At 37.7% G+C, this 23,531-nt stretch overlaps 1 protein-coding gene across 1 annotated transcript in view; it reads left to right on the top strand.

Moving 5' to 3' along the window:
• The first annotated feature begins 849 nt into the window (after positions 1-849).
• The window catches only part of NUDCD1 (NudC domain containing 1), a 25,563-nt gene continuing 2,881 nt past the window's right edge, over positions 850-23,531 (top strand). The window contains exons 1-8 of the mRNA XM_010021766.1: positions 850-996; positions 9,037-9,222; positions 11,435-11,618; positions 13,380-13,565; positions 15,551-15,758; positions 17,550-17,694; positions 19,433-19,558; positions 22,346-22,505. Of these exons, the coding sequence (XP_010020068.1) occupies positions 889-996; positions 9,037-9,222; positions 11,435-11,618; positions 13,380-13,565; positions 15,551-15,758; positions 17,550-17,694; positions 19,433-19,558; positions 22,346-22,505 (1,303 nt within the window). The 5' untranslated portion in view covers positions 850-888. The remainder of the gene's footprint in view (positions 997-9,036; positions 9,223-11,434; positions 11,619-13,379; positions 13,566-15,550; positions 15,759-17,549; positions 17,695-19,432; positions 19,559-22,345; positions 22,506-23,531) is intronic.

The raw sequence follows: 23,531 nt of genomic DNA, 5'->3' as shown, positions 1-23,531 counted from the left end.
CAGTCTGTGCCTGAAGGACTGCACCCATGGACAGGACCCATGCTGGAGCCGTTCATGAAGAACTGCAGCTCGTGGGAAGGACTCTCTTTGGAGAAGTTCATGAAGAACTTAAGGTCCTTTCCAACCGGAACTGTTTTATGATTCTGTTACTCTGTTTCCCCTGGGGGAGGGACTCCACACTGGAGCAGGGGAAGAGTATGAGGAGTCCTTCCGTGAGGAAGAAGGAGCAGCAGAAATGACATGTGAACACAACCCCCATTCCCCTCTGCCGCTGGAGGGGGAAGGAGGTAGAGTAAATCAGGAGTGAAGTTGCGCCCAGGCGCAGAAGGCAAGAGTGGGGCGAAGGTGTTTGTGAAATTTGGTTTTACTTCTCTTTATCCTACTCTGATTTGATGGGTAATAAACTGATTTCCCCAGCTCGAGTCTGTTTTGCCCATGACAGTAACTGGTGAGTGAACTCTGTCCTTTTCTTGACCCACGAGCCTTTTGTTATATTTTCTCCCCCTGTCCAGCTGAGGAAGGCAGTGACAGAGTAGCTTTGGTGGGCATCCGATGTCCCGCCAGGGTCAACCCAGCACCATGGGCCACTAAATGGTCACAGTTACTGCATGGTCTCAGTGAATGACTGCAGTGGCATTCAGTGAAGGTGACCTGCATTCCAAGTTTATGGTGAAATTTTAAACTATGTACACATTATGTATTTTTGTTCAAATAAGCCAGACCTATTGACAAATGATGGAAGAATTATTTTTAAATTATGCTTGTGCTGTCAATTATTAAATGATAAATAAATGATTAATAGTATTTTTCTTTTTTTTTCCTTTTTTTTTATCCCCACCAGCTGTAGCAGAAGTGAAACTTCGTGATGATCAATATACCCTTGACCACATGCGTGCTTTTGGCATGTATAATTATCTTCATCTTGATTCCTGGTACCAGGATAATGTCTACTATGTTGATCAGTTTGGAAGGATTATGAATCTGTCAGTGACTCTGGTAAGAATAAACTTTTTTAAAAAATCACTGAATTTGAAAAGATGGGGGGTAGACAGGATAGAAAATATGGCAGGTAGGAGCTGAATGCAAAAACTGAGGAAAACTATTGCTTGGAAGATGAGTAGATTAACGCAAGTGCTGTTCACCAGGAAGGTTGAAGGGATTTAAAGTGAGGTGTCTGACATATTATCATTATTAGTATTGCAGTATTGCTTCCAGTCATCTGGTTCCAATCTGGGGAAGACAGACATGGTGACAAGCAGAAAAAAGAGTGCACACTTCCAGTTGCTGACACTTCTTTTCTCTCCTGTGCTACTTGACGTTTGTTTGCTAATGTGAAAATCCTGACATTGTAGATACAAGGCGAGAAAGAAGCTGTATGCATTACGATTAGAAATGCAAGCCATTATGGGCTAACAGCTTACTCTGGGCGTCACTTGTTGGAAGCAAAAGATGCTGGTGGCCCTGAGCAAACTTGAAATGTTTGAGTGTAAGCAAGCAAGCCAAGTCTGATGAACGTGACAGTTCTCTGCTTTTATACTCATGTTCTTAAGTAATAAAACTTGGTTTATTTTGAGCTATTTTAATGCATGGATGCACTAGTTTGCACTACAGAGCTATTCTTCATTCTGGAGGGGAAAGGACACAGCTCTATAGGCACCATTTTTCTGGTACCTGCAATTGTAGTACTTGTCATGCTACCAAGAAATTTGACTTGTAACCCTGTAGTACAAAAAACACAAGGAGATATGTGATATTTTGAGAGAGCGTGGCTTACTCTGTGAAGGGTTCTGTGATGGAAATTACTAGTCCAAGACTAAGCTGAGAAAAATCCAGAAATGGTAGTTCTAGATTTTTCAGGGAATACAGGTTTCCAAAGGACGGTAGGCGGAAAACTGAAGCTGCAGAATGGTTCCTTTACTTTTCATAGAATGTAGAAGCAGTTGGAGCCTTTGGCAGACTCTTGCCGAGATAGAATAATCTTCTGGGATTTCTTCCAAATCTTTTGAGATATCTGGTTTCCCAGTAGGAGCATCTAAAAGAAAGAAGCTTGTAAAGGAAAGCCTCCTGTGAAGAGTGGTGTGTCACAACATCATTTTCTGTGTTGTTTTTTTTCCCCCTGTGGTTGGTTAACCTTGGCTCACAGCCAGACATGCACCCAGGCACTCTGTGTCCCATTTTCAACAAGACAATGAGAAAATAGAAAAAACTTGTGGATTGGGATAAAAACGGGAAGATCACTTACTGATTACCGTCACAGGCAAAACAGACTCAACTTTGGGGAAATTAATTTATTGCCAAAAAAGCTGGAGGAGGATGTTGAGAAACAAAGTCACACAAAGCTCCTACCAGGAGCTGGGCTTGGGTTTTCCATGGGCTGCAGGGGGATATCTGCCCCACTGTGGTCCTCTGGAGACTAGAAGTGGCCACATGTGGCATGGGGCAGCCCTGGCCTCTCCTTACAGAGGTCACCTCTGCAGCTCGCCACTGCCAGCACAACACGGACACCCAATTCATTCCTTTATTAGGAGGGCACTAAAGTGTGTGGATTTCTTTCTTAGCACATAAAGGATTTTACTAGATAAAGGATTTTAAAACAGGCAGTAGTTTGCATTTTTATGTGCAGTAAATTGAAATAGTAAATATTCTTCCATAGGACTAGTAGGGCTCTTGTAGTCATCAGGAAAATGGCACTTGGTTAATATCTAGTCACGAGTTTCAGTTCCACCCGCCTGTGAAATAAATAGCTGCCAACTTGTGTCCTAATACACAGGACTGTGTTGTGGCCTGTTTTGCAAGGAAAAGTGTTTGCATATGTATAAAAAGGAGTGTGTATTCAGAAACATCAACAAGGTGTCTCATTACAAATGTGCTTGGCCATATATTAGGCAAATGTGTATTACAAATAATAATACTGTTTTCAGCCAAGAATAGCTTACAAGTTAGCAATGGCCACAGTTAGAATTAGTCACTCATCTTCAAAACAGAAGATGTAACAGTTTAACATGCTTATCCTAAATCCAAAGTGAAAGAACACATAGGCTTTTTAACACATAATTATTTCTAGTTCTCCTTCCTATTTTGGTTGCAACTTTGATACTAATATGGCAGTGTGTTAGTTGTCCATAAATCATGACTCATGCCTGCAATTTAGGTGTTTCAGAAGATGTTTTCTGTGAAGGCAAAAAGCATAGGTAAATGCCTTTTTACTTGGGAGTGAAAAAAAGTAGAGATTGGGTTGACAAGAAGCTTCATCTAGTTTTTTCTTAAAGAAACTGTTTAGCTCTCATTTAAACATGATTACAGGGAGGAAACCTGACACTTGGTAAAATGACTACAGTTCTTTTAATCAGTTTTTGCTAATGTAATTCATGACTATAGTATCTCAGCATCCACTCATACTTCTGAACTGTGGGGTTACTACTAACCCTTGTTAACCAGGTGGTGAACCGAGAAACAGTATGTCAAAAGCAAATCTGATACAGAAGGGTTTTGAGGACAGGTTGTGTTCCAGCTTCAAGACAGTCCATGCTGCTTCTTGTTGAGCTGAGGTAAGACTGTTCTGATAAATGCCTGAAGTTAAATTAGTGAACAGAAAGGTTGTAAATAAGAGCATTTCCTTTCTTGCCTATTAAGAGGGAGGCTTTGTAATGTGTAATGAAGATTATTTTTCTCTTTTTTCAGATCTGTTGAGTCTTGACTTTCCTGCTCAGTGCTGGTAAATCCGATGTGAGCTTTAGAAGAGTAAATGGTTGATGCTTGTTTTTATTTTAATTACATTCAAAACTATTTGAAGCTTTCTGTTAAGATTTACTTGAAGGCTGATAAAAATGTGGTCTTCTGTAATGTTCCAGAGTATAGCCCTGTAAATCACTGTTAAGAGGGGTGATGATGCTTCTTTCCATGATCAGATGCATGAGAGTTTTTATTATTTTTTTCCCTAGACACCGTGGTCATTGCTAGTTACAGTGGAACACTTATTGTAGAGAATTTCCTTTCTATGAAACCTTAATTGTGGGATTTTTGTTTGTTTTGTTTGTGTTGTAGGCTTGTTGTTGGGTTGGGGTTTTTTTGGTTGGTTGCTTTGTTGGGGTGTGCTTGTTCAATTCTTTCATTCTTCCTTCCTGTATGTGTTATAAATTAGTGGAATAGTTCAAGGGGCACAATGATGCAACTGAATCTACAGAGTGACCCTGAATGTTTTCAATAATTAAAAATCAAATCTGCATCTTTTCCACTGCAGGTTTCATAACAGCCGTTGTGCTTTTGTGGAGCACACAGTAATCTCTAATACGAATTCAAGTAGACCCAAAAGGCAAGCAGGCTATCTGCTTGTCATCTGCTCGTTCTTGCTCTTGCTTATTAAAATGGTACTTAGTCAAATCCAATTCCTCTTGCTTACATTTGAACATGTTTTAAATGCATATGATTTTAATAACATCTGGAAAATACGAAGGATATGAAATCCCCTCAAATACAGGATTCTCAACAAATGAGGCCCTTGCATGCTCTGCATGCACAAGTGTGCTCCTTCTGCAGTGGATACATGTGCTGAAGTGCAAAGAACTCTTTTAAAGATGGTGCTTTGTATGTATATTTTTGCTTTATTTCATAGATCAGAATGAGTGAGTTTCTTTTTCTGGAAGTAGATATGTATATGGATGATTTCCTACCCCCAACTACCCACTGACTAAGTGAAAATAGAAGGACAGGAGATGCTTAGAAAATAAAATTATTTGCAGCTGAAAGCTCAGGGCTTGTGATGAGTTGCTGGTTTAATCTGGTATTTTTTCACTGCTATTTCTTAATCTCATGCTTACCCATACTGTAGTAAGAGAGTGCATTTTGTGTGGCACAAAGTAGATAAATTCTTGTCTCCTCCACCCCCATTTTCAATACAGTAATGTGCTTCTGTTTTTTAGTGTTTCTTTTTACATATTTGTAAATATCTTTCTTCAGATCTGTCCCTGTAATGTTTTTCCTTCAAATTCTGTTTTTTCTGTTTTAGAGATCTGTTTCTACTTAAATATCTTTCCATCTTAGTGACACTAATGCTGATTTTTAGTAACAAGGGAAGAATTTCTTCATTTTTAAGCAGAGTTTTCTGGTTTGTGGGCCTTTAAAATAATTGTAGCTCAACTGACTGGAAATGAACCTAGTAAAATGAAACTAAAACCAGTTTCATTGGCTCTGTGACCATTAGTTATGTTCTCAACATAGTCTATTGAGAAGGTAGATTGGGTTTAAAAAGGGAAATGTTGATCTCTAAAGGCCAGTCACGCACGTTTTTTTCCAGAGATGACTGTTTATTTGTTCAAATATATGTAGGTACACTAGGCTGCAAAGTATCCACCAAAACCTGTTGTATCTAATTTTGTTTCATTTATTATATACGTGTATATAAATAAAACTGTCTGCGAGATGAGGGGAAGGGACCATAACAAAAGTTAGTTTTGTTTGTTGTTACTGGAAGACCTTCTTGGAGACCTGAGGTCAGATTCTGAAGTCTATGAATCAGTATAAGGAGCAAGGTAGTGAATGTTTTCTGTTTGTTTGAATTATGTTGTTAGTGTCCACTATTTGTTTTGCTGTCATTGAACAGTGTAGGTTCAAAGGGACCTCAGAAGATAATAGGTTGCAACCTTTCATGGGAAGAGGAGCCTAGATGAGATTATCTAGTACTTTAGACCTCCAGTGATGGGGACTTTGCCATGTACTTGGGGAGACTGTTCCAGTCATTGGTGGTTCTCACCGTAAAATTTCTACTGTGTTGAGTTGAAACCTCTCCTGGTGCACCTTTTACTCATTGCCCCTTGTCTTCTCTGTGACTTGTGAAGGGAAAGCCTCAGTCCTCTTTGTAGCTGCTGTTTAAGTACTGGACTACTGTCATGAGGTCCCCCCTGAATCTTCTCCAGGGAGACAAGACGTAAGTCCTCCAGTCTCCCCCCCATAGGGCAGATTCTCCAACCCTTTGATTGTCTTCATGGCCTTTCTTTGCACCCTTTCCAGTCTGTCCATGTCTGTTTCAGTTGTGGGGACCAGAACTGGACACAGTACTCTAGATGTGGCCTGACAAGCACTGAGCAGAGTGGGATGATTATGTCTCTGTCCCTGCTAGTAATGCCTCTGCGGATGTAGCCCCAGACATGATTTCCCCATGTTGCTGCAGCAGTGCACTGCTAGCTCATGTTAAGCTTGCTGTCCACCAGGACACCCTAGTTCCTCTCGGCAGGGCTGCTCCCTAGCCACACAGATTCTGGCTGGCACTGTGCTCTTTGGTTATTCTGTCCCAGGTGCAGGACCTTGCCTTTGTTTATCTTCACAATGTTCTTGCTACTCCACTCTTCCAGGCTGTCAGGGTGTCTGTGCAAGACATGTCTACCTCATCACCTAGTTTGGTGTCATCAGCAAATATGGTGAGGGTGCTTTCAATCTCATCATCCAGGTAATTTATGAAGATGTTGAACAGGATGGGGCCTGGAATCAATCTGTGGGGACCTCACTTGTGACACACTGCCAGCCTATTTTATTTAGCAGCTACTTAGTTCAGTTGAAAAGCTTTGAACAGTCAAGTTCTATTTCAGCTATTTGAAAGATTACAGAGATATCACTGATGTTGCTGAATCTGCAGTCTACGTCTTATGTTTTCCTGTAAGAATACTTTGTTTCTGCTCTTACTACTGCATCCTGATCTACTTTGTAAGTAAATCAAGCTGAATTGCTGATAAAGCATGCTCTGACCATTTTATAAACTGCAGTGCCAAGTTCTTTTCAAATCATAAATATTTGTTCAGGTGTTTTTTTTCTAACAAGCCTTCTGGACATTCAGAGATTACTTTAACTCACAAAAGGCAGGTAAATCGTAGTCTTGTGCAGGCAGTGGCATTGCTGGCATTCTGCAAGCCGAGTAATAGGCAGACAGTTACAAAGCCTTAAGCAGCAAAGAAAGGGCTATATGCGAGAGTGAAGGCACAAGATAAAGAATAATCCCTAAAATATGCCCTGGAAGACATGCCTTTGTACTTAATGACTACAGTTGGAAATCCAATTTACAGCACAAAAGCAGTTTCTTCTGTTAGAATTAGCAGGAAATGAAGAAGGCAACACAGAACTAAAGCAGGACTTCTGAGAACAATTAACTAGTGATATAGATGAAATCAGTAATCTAGCATTCGTTTTGCACTGTTATGCAATCAGGCTGATTTGTGTAAGGTTTATACTGCAGGGAATACTGGATTTATTTTTATGTTTTGTTGGGGGCTTTTTTCCCTTTTTAAAAAGAAAAAAGTTACTGTTATGTATTGGGTTTTATCATCTGTGCTGTTTGCTCACTCTAGTCTCTCTCTTCATGCTCAAAAACTATCCATGCTTGTAGTTTGGCTTAAAAAATAAGATTGCAGTGTGCCATTAATACAGTATGCTAAATAGATTTATCTTGATCCATAGTAGAATCATAGAAATCTTTTATGTTGGAAAAGACCTTTAAAGTCGAGTCCAACCGTTATCCCAGCACTGCCAAGTCCACCGTTAAACCATGTCCTGAAGCACGATATCTACACGTCTTCTGAGTACCTTCAGGGATGGTGACTCCACCACTTCCCTGGGCAGCCTGTTCCAGTGCTCGGTAACTCTTTTGGTGAAGAAATTTTTCCTAATGCCCAATCTAAAACTCCCCCAGTGCAACTTGAGGTCATTTCGTCTTGTATGATTGCTTGTTACTTGGGAGCAAAGACTGACACCCACCTCGGTACATCTCCTTCCACGTAGAGAGCGAGGAGTTCTCCGCTGAGCCTCCTTTTCTCCAGGCTAAACAACCCCAGTTCCCTCAGCTGCTTCCCACTACGTCTTGTGCTCCAGACCCTTCACCAGCTTCATTTGCCCTTCATTGCTTTGCATGTGCTGCAGCACTTCAATGTCTTCTTGTAGTGAGGCACCCAAAAAAGTATTCCAGGTGTGGCCTCATCAGTGCCGAGTACAGGGGGATGATCACTTCCCTGGCCCTGCTGTTTCTGATATGGGCTAGAATGCTGTTGGCTGCCTTGGCTGGCTGGGCACACACTGGCTCATGTTCAGTGGCCATCAATCAGCACCCCCAAGTCCTTTTCTGCCAAGCAGCTTTCCAGCCACTCTTCCCCAGGCCTGTAGCATTGTAGCATTGCATGGGGTTGTTGTGGCCCAAGTGCAGAACCCGGTGCTGAGCATTGTTGAGCCTTATACTATTGGCCACAGCCATCAATCCAGCCTGTCCAGATCCCTCTGCAGAGTCTGCCTACGCTCCAGCAGATGAGCACTCCCACCCAACTTGGTGTTGTCTGCAGGCTTACTGAGAGTGCACTCAATCCTCTCGTCCAGAGTATTGATAAAGATATTAAAGAGATCTCTCCCCAATACTGTTCCCCTGGGGAATACCCCTTGTGACCAGCTGCTGACTGTGTTTAACTCCATAGTATAATCATAATATGATGGAAAAGTTATTTGCAAATATGATATTAATTAGTACAGCTTTGTTAGCTAATCACAGTTGTTACTTCTCTACTTAATAAAATGGCCACTCTAGGAAAGCTGAGAAATGTTGTATCAGCTTGATATTCTGCATAACAGAATAGGCTAAATTCTTTTAATTCAGAAGTGAGTTTTTATGAACTAGTTTGAGTACAATTCTGTGGCTTTCATTTCTTTTAAAGTCTGCACATTTTTACTGCGACTAGAATTACTTGAGGTGGGTGAGTATATGTAATGCTAGGGGAGAAGCAGTGAAAATCCTTTTTTAAATAACTAGTGCTGTAAAATAGAAAGAAAAAGATCGAGTGCTGAAATATCAATTATAGAACACTTCTGTTTTCAGTAAATAGAAACCAATAAGGAAATCCCACCACCTTTTCCACGTATGTGGGAATGATGCTTGCTCCCCCTTTTTTCCAAATATGCTCAACTGCACCAAGAAACTGATGAACTGCTACTGAGATTTGTTTGTAATAGTTACTGAAATTGATAAATGCTTTGTAAAGCCTTAGCAGGTGACTGTTTGTTTCCTTCTAGGACACTGCTCTGCAAAAACCAAGAGAAGTTTTCAGGCTACCTACAGATTTGACAGCTTATGATAATCGCCTTTGTGCCTCAATACACTTCTCATCTTCCACATGGGTTACCCTTTCTGATGGTACAGGAAGACTGTATTTAATTAAATCAGGCAAGCGTGGAAACAGTACATCTGAAAAGTGGGAGGTAAGTCTTGCAATAACATATTTAAGAATTGTACATCTACCAAATAATTCTTATTCTTGCATTTCTTATGAGAATTGCATGTATGTAATGTTGTGAATAATTAAGCTTTAAATCATAACTCTATCACTGTTACAGGACTGTGTTCAGTGAATAATGACAAAGTGATTTTTTTTAATGCACAAAATAGCTAAAATGCAAGTGTTGGAAAGGGAACATTTTGACTGAATGAAAAATCTAAGTAAAAATGTCTCTACATAGGTGGCTAAGTGATTGTCTAGTTGGAAGTTTTTCTAAACATCATTTTCCCCTTTCTCTTACCCTTTTATATGTCTATTTAGGATTCTGCCCTCCCTTCCTTATGCCCCTATTTTTTATTGTTTTCTATTTCAACTGGCCTGTGGAATAATATACATAATTTCTTGAAGTCTGACATTGTTACCCACCAAGCTAAAAGCAACATTCATTTTCAAGTTAGGAGATTTGTGGTTTGTGCACTTAGCTCTGGAAAATTACTGGTACTTAATATTTTTACTTGAAATTGTTTTTCAAGTTGTTAAAATTGCATCTGAAGTATGTTTTTTATATTTCTCATGATTAAATTCTTTCAAAGTAATTAATTATTTCAAAGAGTCTTTAGAAGAGGCGATTTTGTGATCTTCCTACACTAATAATGGTAGTCTGCCTGAACACAGCAAATGTATTTTAAGTTCCATTTCTACGTGAGCTACTATGACTCTCGTAGTCTGTGGTTAGTTCTTCTCTATTCATGAAAGATGAACCTAGTATAAATCTGGCACGTTTCACATCTATTTTCTCTATTAGAGGGCAGTTTCTGAAGCAGTCAAGGAGGTTTTAATATTGGCAGGGACTTGGGTATATGTCCTGAAGTGCAAGATTTCAGCTCCTTCCCTTACACCTTTTGAGAGTTCACAGTAACTAGAAAGTTAGTCATCCTGTTCTTCAGATGTTTGGCAATAAGTACCAACTGGTTTTTATTCTGTTCTGTGAGAATGCTGATGCGTAAGTAAGTGACATTGGACTTAGCAGTGGAACAAAACCATGAGGTTTTGTCACCACTGAAATTAACTTTTTGATGTAGAGCACCCGGTGGTTTGCAGTGATGTTAACATCCCAACCCCATAAATCCTTACCTGGTTTCAGTAACAACAGCTGGATTGAGCCTATACTTGTCCAGCCACTGCAGTTCGAATTCAGAGAATCATAGAACCAACTAGGTTGATTCCTTTTCATTTATTCTTTTGTTTCATGTGCCAGTGTTCTAGCAGGTAAAGAATATTTTGTTTCTTCTTCTTTGCTGTTTGGATTCATTTTGTTTTTATATTCTTGTGGTTTCTGCTGAATAAGTGCTGGTTTTGAGAAAGGCTGAAATGCATAGTTGCTAGAATTAAAACTTCCAGATAAAAGTACCAATTGCTGAATTTCTCAAACTACAAGATGTGCAGTCCTTCTCTGTGATTTTTTTTTTTCCCATGTTTACAGTGGTGCTTATTAACCTTTCAGTATGACATATTTATGTACTCTGCTTACCTAGGCCCATCTAAATACTGGATGGACTTTTTCAAATGCTATTCATAAAAAATTAAAAACTTACAACCCTGGCTTCTCCTGTGCATGGGTATTATACTTCTTCATTTCGCTACACGTTTTTGTTTCTTACTCCCCTTCATAAAACTTTAGAGAAGGAAAATTGAATCTCTTTGTAAAGATAGTAGCCAAATAAAGAGAACCCTTGTCCCCTCAGTACTGGTTGATGATTAAACACTGACAGCCAGGGCACTGGACTTTTTTATCTTCTTATTTGCTCTTGTCAAGGTCTACAAAGATTTTCAGGATGTTTGGGTGCCTAGAGAAAGTAGTGAGGGCCTTGGTGAAATGCCTACATCTTGAATGTGAGGCTATTTCCCCTGCTTGATATGCTGTGTTTATGGATCTTGTTCTGTTTGTCAGTTGTGCTTCTAGTTATTGTAGTAAACAGCCATAATGCAGACATTTTTGTGGATCTTTGTGCTTTGATTAATGGCCCATATAATAATTTTATATTATAAACAATAATAACCTCTCTTCCAATAAGGTTTGTGGGAAGCAAGGTTTAACCTATTTGACATTCACTGAAGCCTTTCACTGTTTTCTGAGAAAGAGCAAGACTTCCAGTTTTAACTGGCTGACTTTATACTACACTTTTGTCTTCTAGATTGTGTTTAATGAAGAACTAGGAAGTCCATTTATTATAGCACACAGTGTTTCATTTGTAAAATCTGATATGCATTCAGTAGCTGTGCTGCTGCTTAGGGTAGAAAAAGATGAATTGGACACAAAAGGAAGTGGATTTCATATTACCTTGGAATGGGTTACAATTGCAGAGATAAGCAAAGAGGGTAAGTCTTTTACATTTATATTACTGGTGAGTAATGTTTTTAAAAACAGTAAGTCATGCTTTTAGTTTTTGTCTTAGAAGTCTAAGAAAAACCAGAAAAAGCTAAATGCTTAGCTTCCTTCTGACCTTCTTTACAGGAAAAATCGTGTACTATGAACTTACCAAAAAGATCACAAAGACTTAAAAAAAATGGAAGAGTTGGAGGTTGTTTGAAAATACTCTACAAAAGGTTTGGTCACACAATGACAAGTTGTGAGGTTGTAGTGCCTTTTAACAGGTTAGAAAATGCTGTAAGAGAGACACAAACAATAGCAGCTCATACAATGAGTGTCAAACTTCCCACTACAACAAAGACATGCTCTGTCATCATGTATCTAAGATAAAGTAATTTGTTAATCTTTTAAAGCAGATTACTGTTGCTTGGAGTCTTTGAATTGTATAGATCTCTTACTCTGTCACTAACTGAATGGTTGAATCTCTTCAGTTAATACCCTCACCCTGCCCCAACTTTTTAGGAGAAAGAGGGGGGCTTAGTTAACACCATTAAGTACCAGAATTACATCGTAGTCTATTTATTACTCTCTACGCCACTTGTTTAGCGAACAAGATAACCAACTGAGAAGACATAAGTTACTCGTGGCTTATCCGTTATCATCTGTATTCTCCTACAAATTCCATGTTTCTCTTAAGCTTTACGTTGAGGTCAAACGAGCATATTTTGGAGTACTAGAGTGGCATAGATGATTTTTGTCATCATAATCTGGTCTTGTCTAATGTCTCCGGTAGTGAGTTACAAGTTTAAGTAAAATTTTATTTACAAGTAGAGTGATTTTTTTAATGAAGAGATGAAGCAGAAGTGTGAAAAACTAAACAATTCCTAGGGATAATTTTATCGCTTGTGAGAATTTAATGAAGTTGTTTTTTGCTAAAAATCTATTTGTACCATCTGGTTATTATTCAGAAGTTGATCAATTACTGAGGACTCTGTGGGTAGTAGGATTCTAATGGAAAAAGAACAAACATTGTGCTGGAACTTGCCACCATCATGGTGTTTTGAGTCATGAGTACTTACGAGTTTGGGCACACAGTAGGGAATGGCATGGTTCTTGATGCCAGTAGCCAACATCTCAGACCTTTTAAAGGGCAGTGTTTTACAAAAGTTGAGGAAGATGAGCATTTTCCAATATGAATAAAGTGTTATCACTAGCTGTTTCATTGCTGCTCAGGTTCTGACAGCAGCTCAAAAAGTATCATTGAATAGTTTGGGCTAGAAGGGGTCTTACAGCTCACCTAGTTCCAACCCTGCCATGGGCAGGGACACCTTGCACTAGACCAGGTTGCTCCAATCCCCATCCAACCTGGCTTTGAACACTGCCAGGGATGGGGCAGCCACAGCTTCTCTGGGCAACCTGTGCCACTGCCTCACAGTGAAGAATGTAACAAAAGTATTTGGAAAATTTGTTTGTACAGAGGCTGTGAGTGGTTTTGTTAATTGCTGGATTTAGCTGTGATCAACAAAGACATCGTAAGAAAAAAGGGCAATGTTTTGCCCTTTTAGATTAGTTAGATTAATTTTAAGATCTACATATTTAACAAACTCACTGGAAAACAGAAGAGAAATTTCTTTTTAAACTACAGTATTGTGATTTAACTGGTAGGATTGCTTGGTATATTTCAGTGTAATGAGATTCTTGTATAATAATTTGTCATCTAGAGAAATATTACCGCTAAGATTGGTTTTTTTTATTTATTTATTTTATAGGTGATCATAGATACGAAGTCTTGAAAAGGAGAGTTTTACAAGGAAAATCAGTCCCCCATTATGCAGCAATAGAGCCAAGTGGGGATGGTTTAATGATTGTTTCCTACAAACCATTCAAATTTATGCAAGGTGAAGACAACAAATCAGAAGAAAATGATGATGCAGAAGCAACAAAGGAAAAGAAAGGTAAGACTTACCTGGCAGATTGTGATAGGCTGCTCTCTCTCTTGGTTTAGATTCCCTCCCCCCCTAAAAAGAAACAACAAAACCAAAACCTAAACAAACAAACAAACAAACAAAAAAGCAACCAAACAAAAACAACAAAACAAAACAAAAGAAAAATTCAACCCTTTTTCTTTTTAAAGAATGAGAATCCTGTAAAAGATTCTTTTCTCCAGTGAAAAAGCAGTTCAGGAAACAGTAATAAACTTCAACAGAAGGTATCCATACTTTTTCTTTTTCCTTTAAGATCAAAACAAAATTAAATAAAACCTTATTAATAAAGTTGTTTTATCATAATTATCACTGAGCTCTGTAATATGTATGTTTATGTAGTTATATTATTTCAGATTTTATTTTCCTTCTGAATATGAGGCATTAGTTAATGAGCCAGTCCTAACTGAATGATACTGGTGCAATCTTTGTCCATGGTGCAAAAATCTGTTTGGGAAATGATATAAAAAGATTAATTTTCTGGAATGTATAAATGTGCACACTGTGAAAACTGTGACATTGTACATGTAATACAAATAGTCTGCAGGTATAAATCTTGAGGTGAGGGACTTCTTCAGTGCACTGAGCACCATAATGCAGTGTCTGTGCAGTTTTCACCTGAATTAGATAATTCAGTGTTTTAAGGATTTTAGGAGCTTGAGTTGTGTGCTAGGTGCAATTAAAAAAGCACAGTAAAGAGCTCTATATGGCTCTCATACATGCATGAAATGAGCTGTGCTGTGCACATACGGTGTTGCTAAAGCCCAGAAATCTGTAATGTGGAGTACTGCTTGCAGTAATGCCTGTAGAAAATTTCTCATGGCACAGATACCTAATGGTAGAGAAAGTACTGGAACCTGAACTCCTAGTTCAGAGAGAAGTTTAATGCCTATTTAAGAGAGGAGATGAGAAGTCTGAGCTACTTCTTAGGTGTCATTCAGTTTTCTCATAAATTAAAACCTTTAATATTTCATATAATCTGCGTCAAAGTTTAGAATTTTGAAGGTTGTCGTATCTCAGATAATAATTGTTTCTGAGAAGTATACTTGTAGCACCAGTGGCTGATCCATTGCAAACAGGAAATTTGTGGTAACGGGCAACAGTGTAAGAATCCTTCCAAGGTCAATGTTGCTGATACAAATGGTGAAATCTTGTGCTGTGGTAACTTGAGAGCTTCCAAAGGGTCTATCCATACTTTAACTTTCTTCTAAATAGGAAGATAACATGTACAAGATTGCTTTTTAGAAAATGAGTGCATCTGTATTTGTCTTTTCTGTGACCATCTATGCACTACCCAGTTATGCTGTCATCACTTTCCTTTTGTATAAACATTTCTCTTAAAAGTCCTCTTGTAGCTGTTTAATAAGCAAGATAGACATCAGGCAGGTTCTAGACCCAGAAGCAAAAGTCAGTCATTACCTCTGGGCAGGCAGTTTTATTTCATCAGCTGAGGCAGATGAAGACTATTTGGTTTTCTAAAGTAATTTCTCTTGAATAGTCAATGTAGCTTCTGGCAAAATAGGTAAGAAAAAATGTTCACATTTTGAATGGCATGTACTTCTGAGTGTGCAGTAGCTTGTCAGTACCACTGCACCTGGTGTCTCTTCAAATTATTAATCATTAATGTTTCAGTGCATTTAAGTGCATTTTGGTTATCCATCTTGTAATGCTACAATAAACTTGGAGTAATAGCTTATTGTATAAATGTATCAGCATGTTTGAGTATAGACATGAATATAAAATGCTCTCCATCCAGAAAAGGGACAGAAATTAACTTGATTACTAAAAACTTTTTCTCTGTTTTATAAGAAGAACATATTTTATGTAAATTGTTCAAAGTAAAAGTTCATTTCCACTCTTCCACAAACTTGTATTTTGTATCTCCCAGTATTGCACACTGGAATCCAGGACAGCATTTGTAATCTAGTTTGTATTATTCTGCATCTTCCCAGTTGCAGACCCTCTCTATTACTGGCAGCAGACTGAAGATGATGTGACAATAACAGTTCACTTTCCTGAAGACATCACTAAGGATGACATAAAAGTGCGCTTTTCCCCTGATAACATATGTGTAATACTGAGAGATCAGCCTCCCTTGATGGAAGGAAAACTCTATTCATCTGTGGACCATGAAAGCTGCACATGGATAATTAGAGAGAACAAAAGGTTGTATATGGGGTTTAGTCTTCCTATTGATAGGAAATGTCCAAAAGAATTAGAGGGATTAATATTTGTGTATACCTTATACTAATACTGTATACTAAAATGTGACTTTTCAGTTGTTGATTATTACGTATCATAGTGAAAAATAACTCTGCTGAGTAACTGTCGTGGTTTAAGCCCAGCCGGCAACACGGAACCACGGAGTCGCTCACTCACTCCCCCACCTTTTCCTTCCTCCCCCCACTCCCGGAGGGATGGGGAGGAGAATCGAAGGAATGTAACTCCCACAAGTTGAGATAACAGCTCTCCAGTAACTAAGGTATAATACAAACCACTACTGCTACCAATAATAATGATAAGAGGAATAACAAGGGGAGAGGACACAACCGCTCACCCCCCGCCGACCGATACCCAGCCCAACCCGAGCAGCGATCTGGGCCTTCCGGGTAACTCCCCCCAGTTTATATACTGGGCATGACGTGCTGTGGTATGGAATACCCCTTTGGCCAGTTTGGGTCAGGTGTCCTGCCTCTGCTTCCTCCTGGCTTCCCCTCCTCTCTGGCAAAGCATGAGACTGAGAAAGTCCTTGGTCAGAGTAAACATTACTTAGCAACAACTAAAAACATCGGTGTTATCAGCATTGTTCCCAGACTGAAAGTCAAAACCACAGCACTGCCCCAGCTACTAAGAAGGAGAAAAAATGACTGCTGTAGCTGAACCCAGGACAGTAACTCAGGTTTTTTATTACTCAGTCAAGTGAGCAATATTGCACGAATATTGGGCTTCTGTTTTAATGGAAAATAGTAATTACACATTTCAGTGTAATAAATTGCATTTGGTACTTAATGTTGGTACTGCAGTACCACTTTAAATGTTGGTTGAAAGAATAAAACTAGCTCCACACTTCTGTAGAAGTGTGCTATTTCTAATACCAGTGTGATTGCCTCAGAAACTTGATTCAACGTTTGAATGCTGAATCAATACTATCAATGAATTCAACGTTGAATAGTTATTGCTGTGATGCAATAATTAGTAACTTAGAAGGTTTTCCTCTTCTGTCAGGTAACCGACTGTCATTGTAGGCCATATAAGTATATCTAAAAAGTGAATGTAATAAAAAAATAACTCATTTTTATTGTTATTTCCATCTGTTAGTATAATGCAGTAATTAAATGGAATTGCTGTATTGCTATGTTGGGCTGTCTCTTGTTTTCTGTTTGTTTAGTTAGTCATTCTTGACAGTTATACCAGGTTTTCTTCAGTTTGTTGTTGGTTTGTTTTGCAGGTTACAGAAATTGTGTCTTCTGAGATATGATTTTTAGATACACGATGTAGATAAATTATTGTAGTATTTGAGGGCTATAAATTACAAGTATTTTTGTCCTAGATGTTATATGAAGGTGGTGCACACTTAAGTAGTACTTAGGTTTCGAATAAACTGTTACTATTTGAATAGATCTCTTTACAGGGCCATCTCACTGTCATATTTAAAATATTTTAATAAGACTGCTTTGGGGGAAACTGCATTTACATCAAAAACTCTGAGGACGCTTGCATGACTTCAGTGTTTTTATTCTTAGGCTTTCAGAAATCACGTGTCTTTGGTCTGTTTTTCATTAGAATATTTTCCATTAGAATAGTTTATTTTATAAACTGAATACTAATGATTTTATATTATTTTCATTATTAATTCACTTTGGAGTGCTCAAATCTGCATTTAGAGTTTTTGATTACTAGTCTGAGAAGTGGATGCAGTGTTTTCATTAGTAGTTTTGTCTTCTGTTTGCATTTTAGTTTGGAAATTTCTCTAATTAAGAAAAATGAGGGACCCCGGTGGCCAGAGCTAATAGTTGGTGACACAAGAGGGGAAGTCGTTATGGACTCTTCCCAATGCTCTGAAATAGCTGAAAGCTTGATGCATCTTACCTCTGAAGTAATGGTAAGGAGTTGAAAGTAAAACACTTGTAATTCTTGTACATTTGCGTGTTGTCTTTCTTGATATCGTTATTTGCACTTCATTAACGTAGCTCATTGGTTCAGTTACTATTCAGAATCCTAACTGCATTCATTTTTAACTGAAGTTGTTAATGGAATGGCACTAGAGTTCCGAATATACTTTGAACAGCAGTATGTTCATGGGGGACTGAATTTAGCTTACATGATAGTGTCTGTGCACCAAAACAGGATACTTTATTTAGTATTGAAAATAAATTTTGTTCCCATCACTTACAGTGTGGCAGCTTCTTTTCAAGTAGTTGATTTAAGTGATTTTGAAGGATGTCTATTTCTTGTTCATCAATAGGTTAGCAACACTTTTATACTGTCTTCCTAGGGATACTGTGTTTGACTTATAGACTGTGAGTGTAAATGACATTTTTGAAAGGAAAACATATGAAGGCATAAGTATGACTCATGAACTTTCTGGCATTATTGTTACACAGGGAGGCTTAAAATAAAATGTAATTTTTAACTGCTGCTTGCTTGATACTTTCCCTTTTGGTTTAAATAGAAAAAGGCATCTCATCTGAAACTTGTGAAATGTGACTCCCTGTGGGTCTTGATATATTGGTTCTGGCTTATTACTTTTCTTTTAATATGGCTGAAAAGTGTTATTAAAATAAATTTGTGGGCAAGATACTATAGTACATCTTAAGACCATAGACTTACTGGGAACTTCACGTTTGTTTTCTTTGAATTTAAATTGTATTAGCAATTAAAAAAAAAAGTGCTGATCTCCTTCACTTTGTGAACTGAACCAAAAAAAGTTAATAATCAGCTGAAGTGGGTGAAGAAATGAGCATAGGAAGTCAAGAACTCCTCCCAGTCAGATGAATTGAGTCAGTGCCCTCTCTAATCTTTCCTTACACGTTCTGTTTGGCCTCAGCTTTCAGCTTATATTAGTTGTCTAGACGGTGTCTTTTTTCTGCACAAGAAGCAACATGATTTCATACTTGATGAGAAATTGTGTGGTTTTGCCTTCTGTCCCTTTCTGTTATCAAGCAATTAGGTCTTTAAATAGATCACAAAGCTAACATAGGTTGGTTGCTTTGAAAATTATTCAAGATGTCATTAGCAGAAAGAGGTAAGCTGTTTCTCTTTGCAGTAGTGTTCTGTCTTACTCTTGAATTAATAGTAAAAGTGATGGGTTTTCCTTTCTTCGACTTTGGGCTGTGAAAAAATACATGTGCTTCTTTCTTGGTTTGAGTGCATTAAAAATATGCATTAAAAAGTATTAATTTTAAATAATTATTAGCAAAGCTAAAAAGAGGTATGTATTTAGAGCTACCTACAAAATGACTTTTTTAATAACATTTCCAGTGGCAAACTGGAAGAAGCTTACACTGATGTAAACTTAATAAACCTGTGCAGGTTTTCAGGATCGTATACTTTTGCTACTTACAGAAGAGAATTTATTGTCTGTGTTTTAGTGATGTATGTGCCTTTCCTTAAACTGAAATGGATTTTGTTTTACCTACCATTCATCCTGTCCTTCATAACAGAAACGGTTCTGTTCATTTGGATTAAGTACATAATAGCTTGATCTTTAAGTATGTAAATATATGCAAGTAACTCTTCCTGTTCTATTGAACTTTTTTGTTATGAAAAGGGATTTTTATGTGTATATATATATTCAGTAGCTTGGATTTTTGGTGTATATTGTTGTCTTTTTATTTCAGAATCCAAACCCTGAGAAGGAAAACCCACCTTGTAATGCTCAAGAATTAGAAGAATGTGATGCTTTTCTTGAAGATAGTGCAAGCTTGTGCAGATTTGATGGTGATACCTTGAAAGTCACTCATGTAGTAAGTGCTGCAAATTATTACAGAAATATTTTAAATCATTTTTTAATGATAAGCAAGTTAAATTCTGTTATTGGAACAAAATATGTGCAAACTCTTGAAACCACGTATTTTCCTTCCATAATGTAAAATCAAAGTAGCAACAGAAATTATGAAGCAATATGTGTTCTTCACTGTCATTTTAATGGAAAAACAAGGCTCTCTTTATTCTGTTTTAAAAATATATTTACTTTCACAAGTGAGCCATTTGAAAAAGCAAAGTTACATTATTAAAGAATAATTATAAGAAAGGGGTCTTTTTCAGTGGCATAAAATTCTTATAGATAACTTACATTTTTCTCAGTAACTTTGCAGCTAGCCCGGTAGAAAGTTGACCCTTCTCACTAAGGAGGTAGAGCACAAATCACTTTGTGATACTTCTTTGTCAATCACACTGGAAATAACAGATTGTAGGCAAAATATTTCAACAGGAGGCTTGATCTGGGTTGTAAATAACCTGCACTAACAGTAAGTTGGGACTTGATCTGGTCCATTTGCTAAATCAGGAAACAAAACAGTCATATGAAATCATCACAGGTTAAGTTGTCATCTTGGGGTTGCTGGGGGATTTTTTCAAGATGTCTCTACTAAGCTCGTAATAAACATTGGTGGTATAGCTCATCATTACCTTGTGTCATGCAAAGTGTAGAATAACTTGTGCAGAAAATGTCATAGTTACAGGATAAGATTTTGAATTGGTTCATAATTTCCTGTTTCCTCAGAAAAGCTCTGGAAAAAGTCTAAAGTTGGTGTCTTACAGATCTTGGTTTGTTCTTTTCCTTAAAAAATATATTTTTTTTTTTCTTTTGGCAGTACAAATAAATATGTATATTTCTCTGTGTGTGTGTGTGTGTGTATATATATGTGTGTGTGTGTGTTTATATATGCCTGCACATGCATCTGTGCTGCCAGAGAAAAAAAGATTAATTTTAAAGGCTATCATGCTCCAACTAATGTGTTCTGTGGCTACAGTGTGATAGGTAACATATGTCATAAGATAAAATCTGTAATTGGTAATTTAAAATTTTATTTTAAAATAAAACATTTTAAAGCAACTCTCTTCAAATGGATTTTATCTGTTCAGTGATGCATGGTAAGAAAGCAAGAGGCAGTAGGCATAAGTAGGAACAAGAGGTTCAAAGTGGGTGGAAGGAAAAGCTTTTACACCATGATTGTAGCATGGATCGGGTTGCCTAGTAAGATTGTGCAGCTTCTATCCTTGAGGTTTTCAAGACCAGACTGAATAAAGTTCTGAATAACTTAGCTTAAACTACTGCTTCTTCCGCTGAAGGGTAAGAAGTTTGTGCCCCAGAGGCATTTCACAGACCAGGAGGAACATGATATCACGGCATCAAGAAAGGCAGATCTGATGTATACTGCTTCTAGCAGGCAGCAGTACATTGTGGAGCAATGGGTAGCATAAAAGTAATCCAAAGGCTAATGTGTTTAGAGCATTATGGTTAAAGGACAATTACTGCGGGTAAGAAATTTTCATGCACGTATAACGTGCTGTAGCTGACCCTGCTTTAGGCAAGGAGGATTGGACTAGAGTATCTCCAGAAGTCCCTTCCAACCTCATATGTCATCTTGTGGTTTTGCTCCTTCTTGGAGGACAGAGGAACATGAGTATTTCAGTATATTTTTCAGCATACAGGAGTGTATTTTCACTTTGATTTAGTTGTTCTTGCAAATTGTTTGCTGTTTTGTGTTCACAGTTCAGGGGTCAGTCCTTCGTAAGTGTGGCTGATATGGCTTTTCGCCTTTGTAGTAAACCATCATGAGTAGCATACAGTTGTATATGTCTTTTTGCTCTTAAGTTGGAGAGAACTTTGTGAAGCGTGTCCAGAATTTTAGGGAATTTAAGACAATGAAGTATTTATATAGGAATATTTCCTACCTTGAGTTATAATCTAAGGATTTAAAACATTGATGACTTAATAATACCTGTTCTATAAAGAGACTTGATTCTATTTTTCTGGTGTATTTCAATGGCAGTGATCCAGCTGAAAAATATAGGTTTAACAGCCAGCAGTCTTAGTCAAATATGTTGCTATGCTGGCCTTGTGTGGCAAAATTACATTTGTCTCCTCTAGCTCAAGTGAAAAAGATTTGCTTTATTAATGTTATTGTTTATTCTTACTCGTGTTTATTCAGGAAGCAGGATGTGCTTGTCTGTCTTATGTAATTGGTTATGCCTGGTGAATAGAAGTAATCACTGAATGCTTTTTCATGATGGAGAGATACTTGGTGAAGAGTCTGCTAATCTAAAATGTAGTAATTATTTGATTGTGAGTAAATTAAAAATTGTTGACATTTCATAACTGTAGTATTCTAACTAATCCTTGTTCCAGTGCTTACCAACTTTCACTGCAGAGGGACAGCATTTCCTTCCCTGGTGGCACTGCTGAAAACCAGGCATAATTACTTCGAATATATTCCTAGCATTAGGTTAGGTTAAGATCCTCTAGCCTAGAAAACCATTTCTACACAGAACACATTCCCATTTGTTTATGTAGTGGACATAATATTTCCCTAAATATTATCCCAAGAAACTTAATTGTGTCTGCTTGAAATGTGTTAGCTACCTGTAGCGTATTGAGCTGTTGATCAGTGGGATGCACATAATGTATTCAAACATTTCATCAAGTAACAAACATGAAGCTGCTGATCACCTTACTTTGGCAGTATGTAGGACAGAATCTGCTGTTTATCCTTCTAACCAATGTTCTGTTATTTTTTGTTTTGTTTCAGATTAATCTTGGAAGCAACCAGTATCTTTTCTCAGTTGTTGTGGATCCCAAAGAAATGCCATGCTTCTGCCTGAGGCATGATGTTGATGCTCTTCTCTGGCAGCCCCACTCTGACCAACCAGAGAACATGTGGGAACACATTGCAACTTTTAATGCTTTAGGTAGGAAATAAACTTGTGTGTCACACTCCTCTGTCTGAAACTTTTCTACCTCAGTACTCTTAGTATGGCTTCTGTTGATATTTCACTTAAATTTGAATGACAGGTACTATAATTCTGTTGATAGTAGCATAGTAACTTCATTTTAAAATACTAGAACATAAGAAATAAAATGTTTATGCCTTGGGAGGAAAATAAGCCTTTTCAGACCATATACAGGATGCAAGCACAGTAAAAGTGCACAGTAAAAAAGGAATGTTCCTTGGATAAGTGAACTTGTGTTAAAGACTTCAAAGCACAATCACCATCTTAACTCTCACACAGAAATCATCAGGGAAACAGCTGCAGTTCATTGATGACATGTGTAGGTGTATATATACTTCTGGTAATAAGATGTTTTAATAAGGGACCTTTAGATTTTTCCTATCTCCTTGTTCCAGGTGACAAATCTGAAGAATTGGACATGATTGTTCACTGTTTCTTCTGTTGTAAGAGCTAGGAGCATCAAATGTTGCTGGCACATAGTAGGTTCAAAAGAAGCTAAAAGAAATACTTCACATGTGCATTTAATTTATGGAACTGTTTGACAGGGAAAGTGGATATGGAAAATATTCATGAATTTTAGGGAAATAAAAAGTCATTGTGATGGGAAAAGTCAATCAAGAGTGTAACTGTGCCAGCTCTGGCTCAGGAAGCCCCTCATTCTTCTGAAATTACAGACTGCCAGAAAAGCAGAAAATGTGATTGTGAAGAATTGTTAGTTATTGATATATTCTTGCATGCAGGACCAAGAATTTTGTTTTACCCACTGTTAGAGACAGAGTCCTAAAGGTCAGAAGCAGAAAGTACTTTGCAAAATATGGATGCAAGAGTAGGGATTGCCATATCAGATCAAATAGGATGGTCCATGTAAACCAGTATTGTACTTATCGAGTGAGAAACAGATAAATCAGTTTTTATGAAAATTAATCTGGTCCAAAATTTACTTCTGCTGTGGCAATTACAGTCTTCATGTTCGCTAAGTGTTCC

Source organism: Nestor notabilis, unplaced genomic scaffold (genome assembly GCF_000696875.1).
Source record: "Nestor notabilis isolate BGI_N333 unplaced genomic scaffold, ASM69687v1 scaffold2030, whole genome shotgun sequence".
NCBI lineage: Eukaryota > Metazoa > Chordata > Aves > Psittaciformes > Psittacidae > Nestor > Nestor notabilis.
The sequence above is the reverse complement of the archived record's forward strand: the minus strand, read 5'-3'. Positions and strand labels throughout refer to the sequence as shown.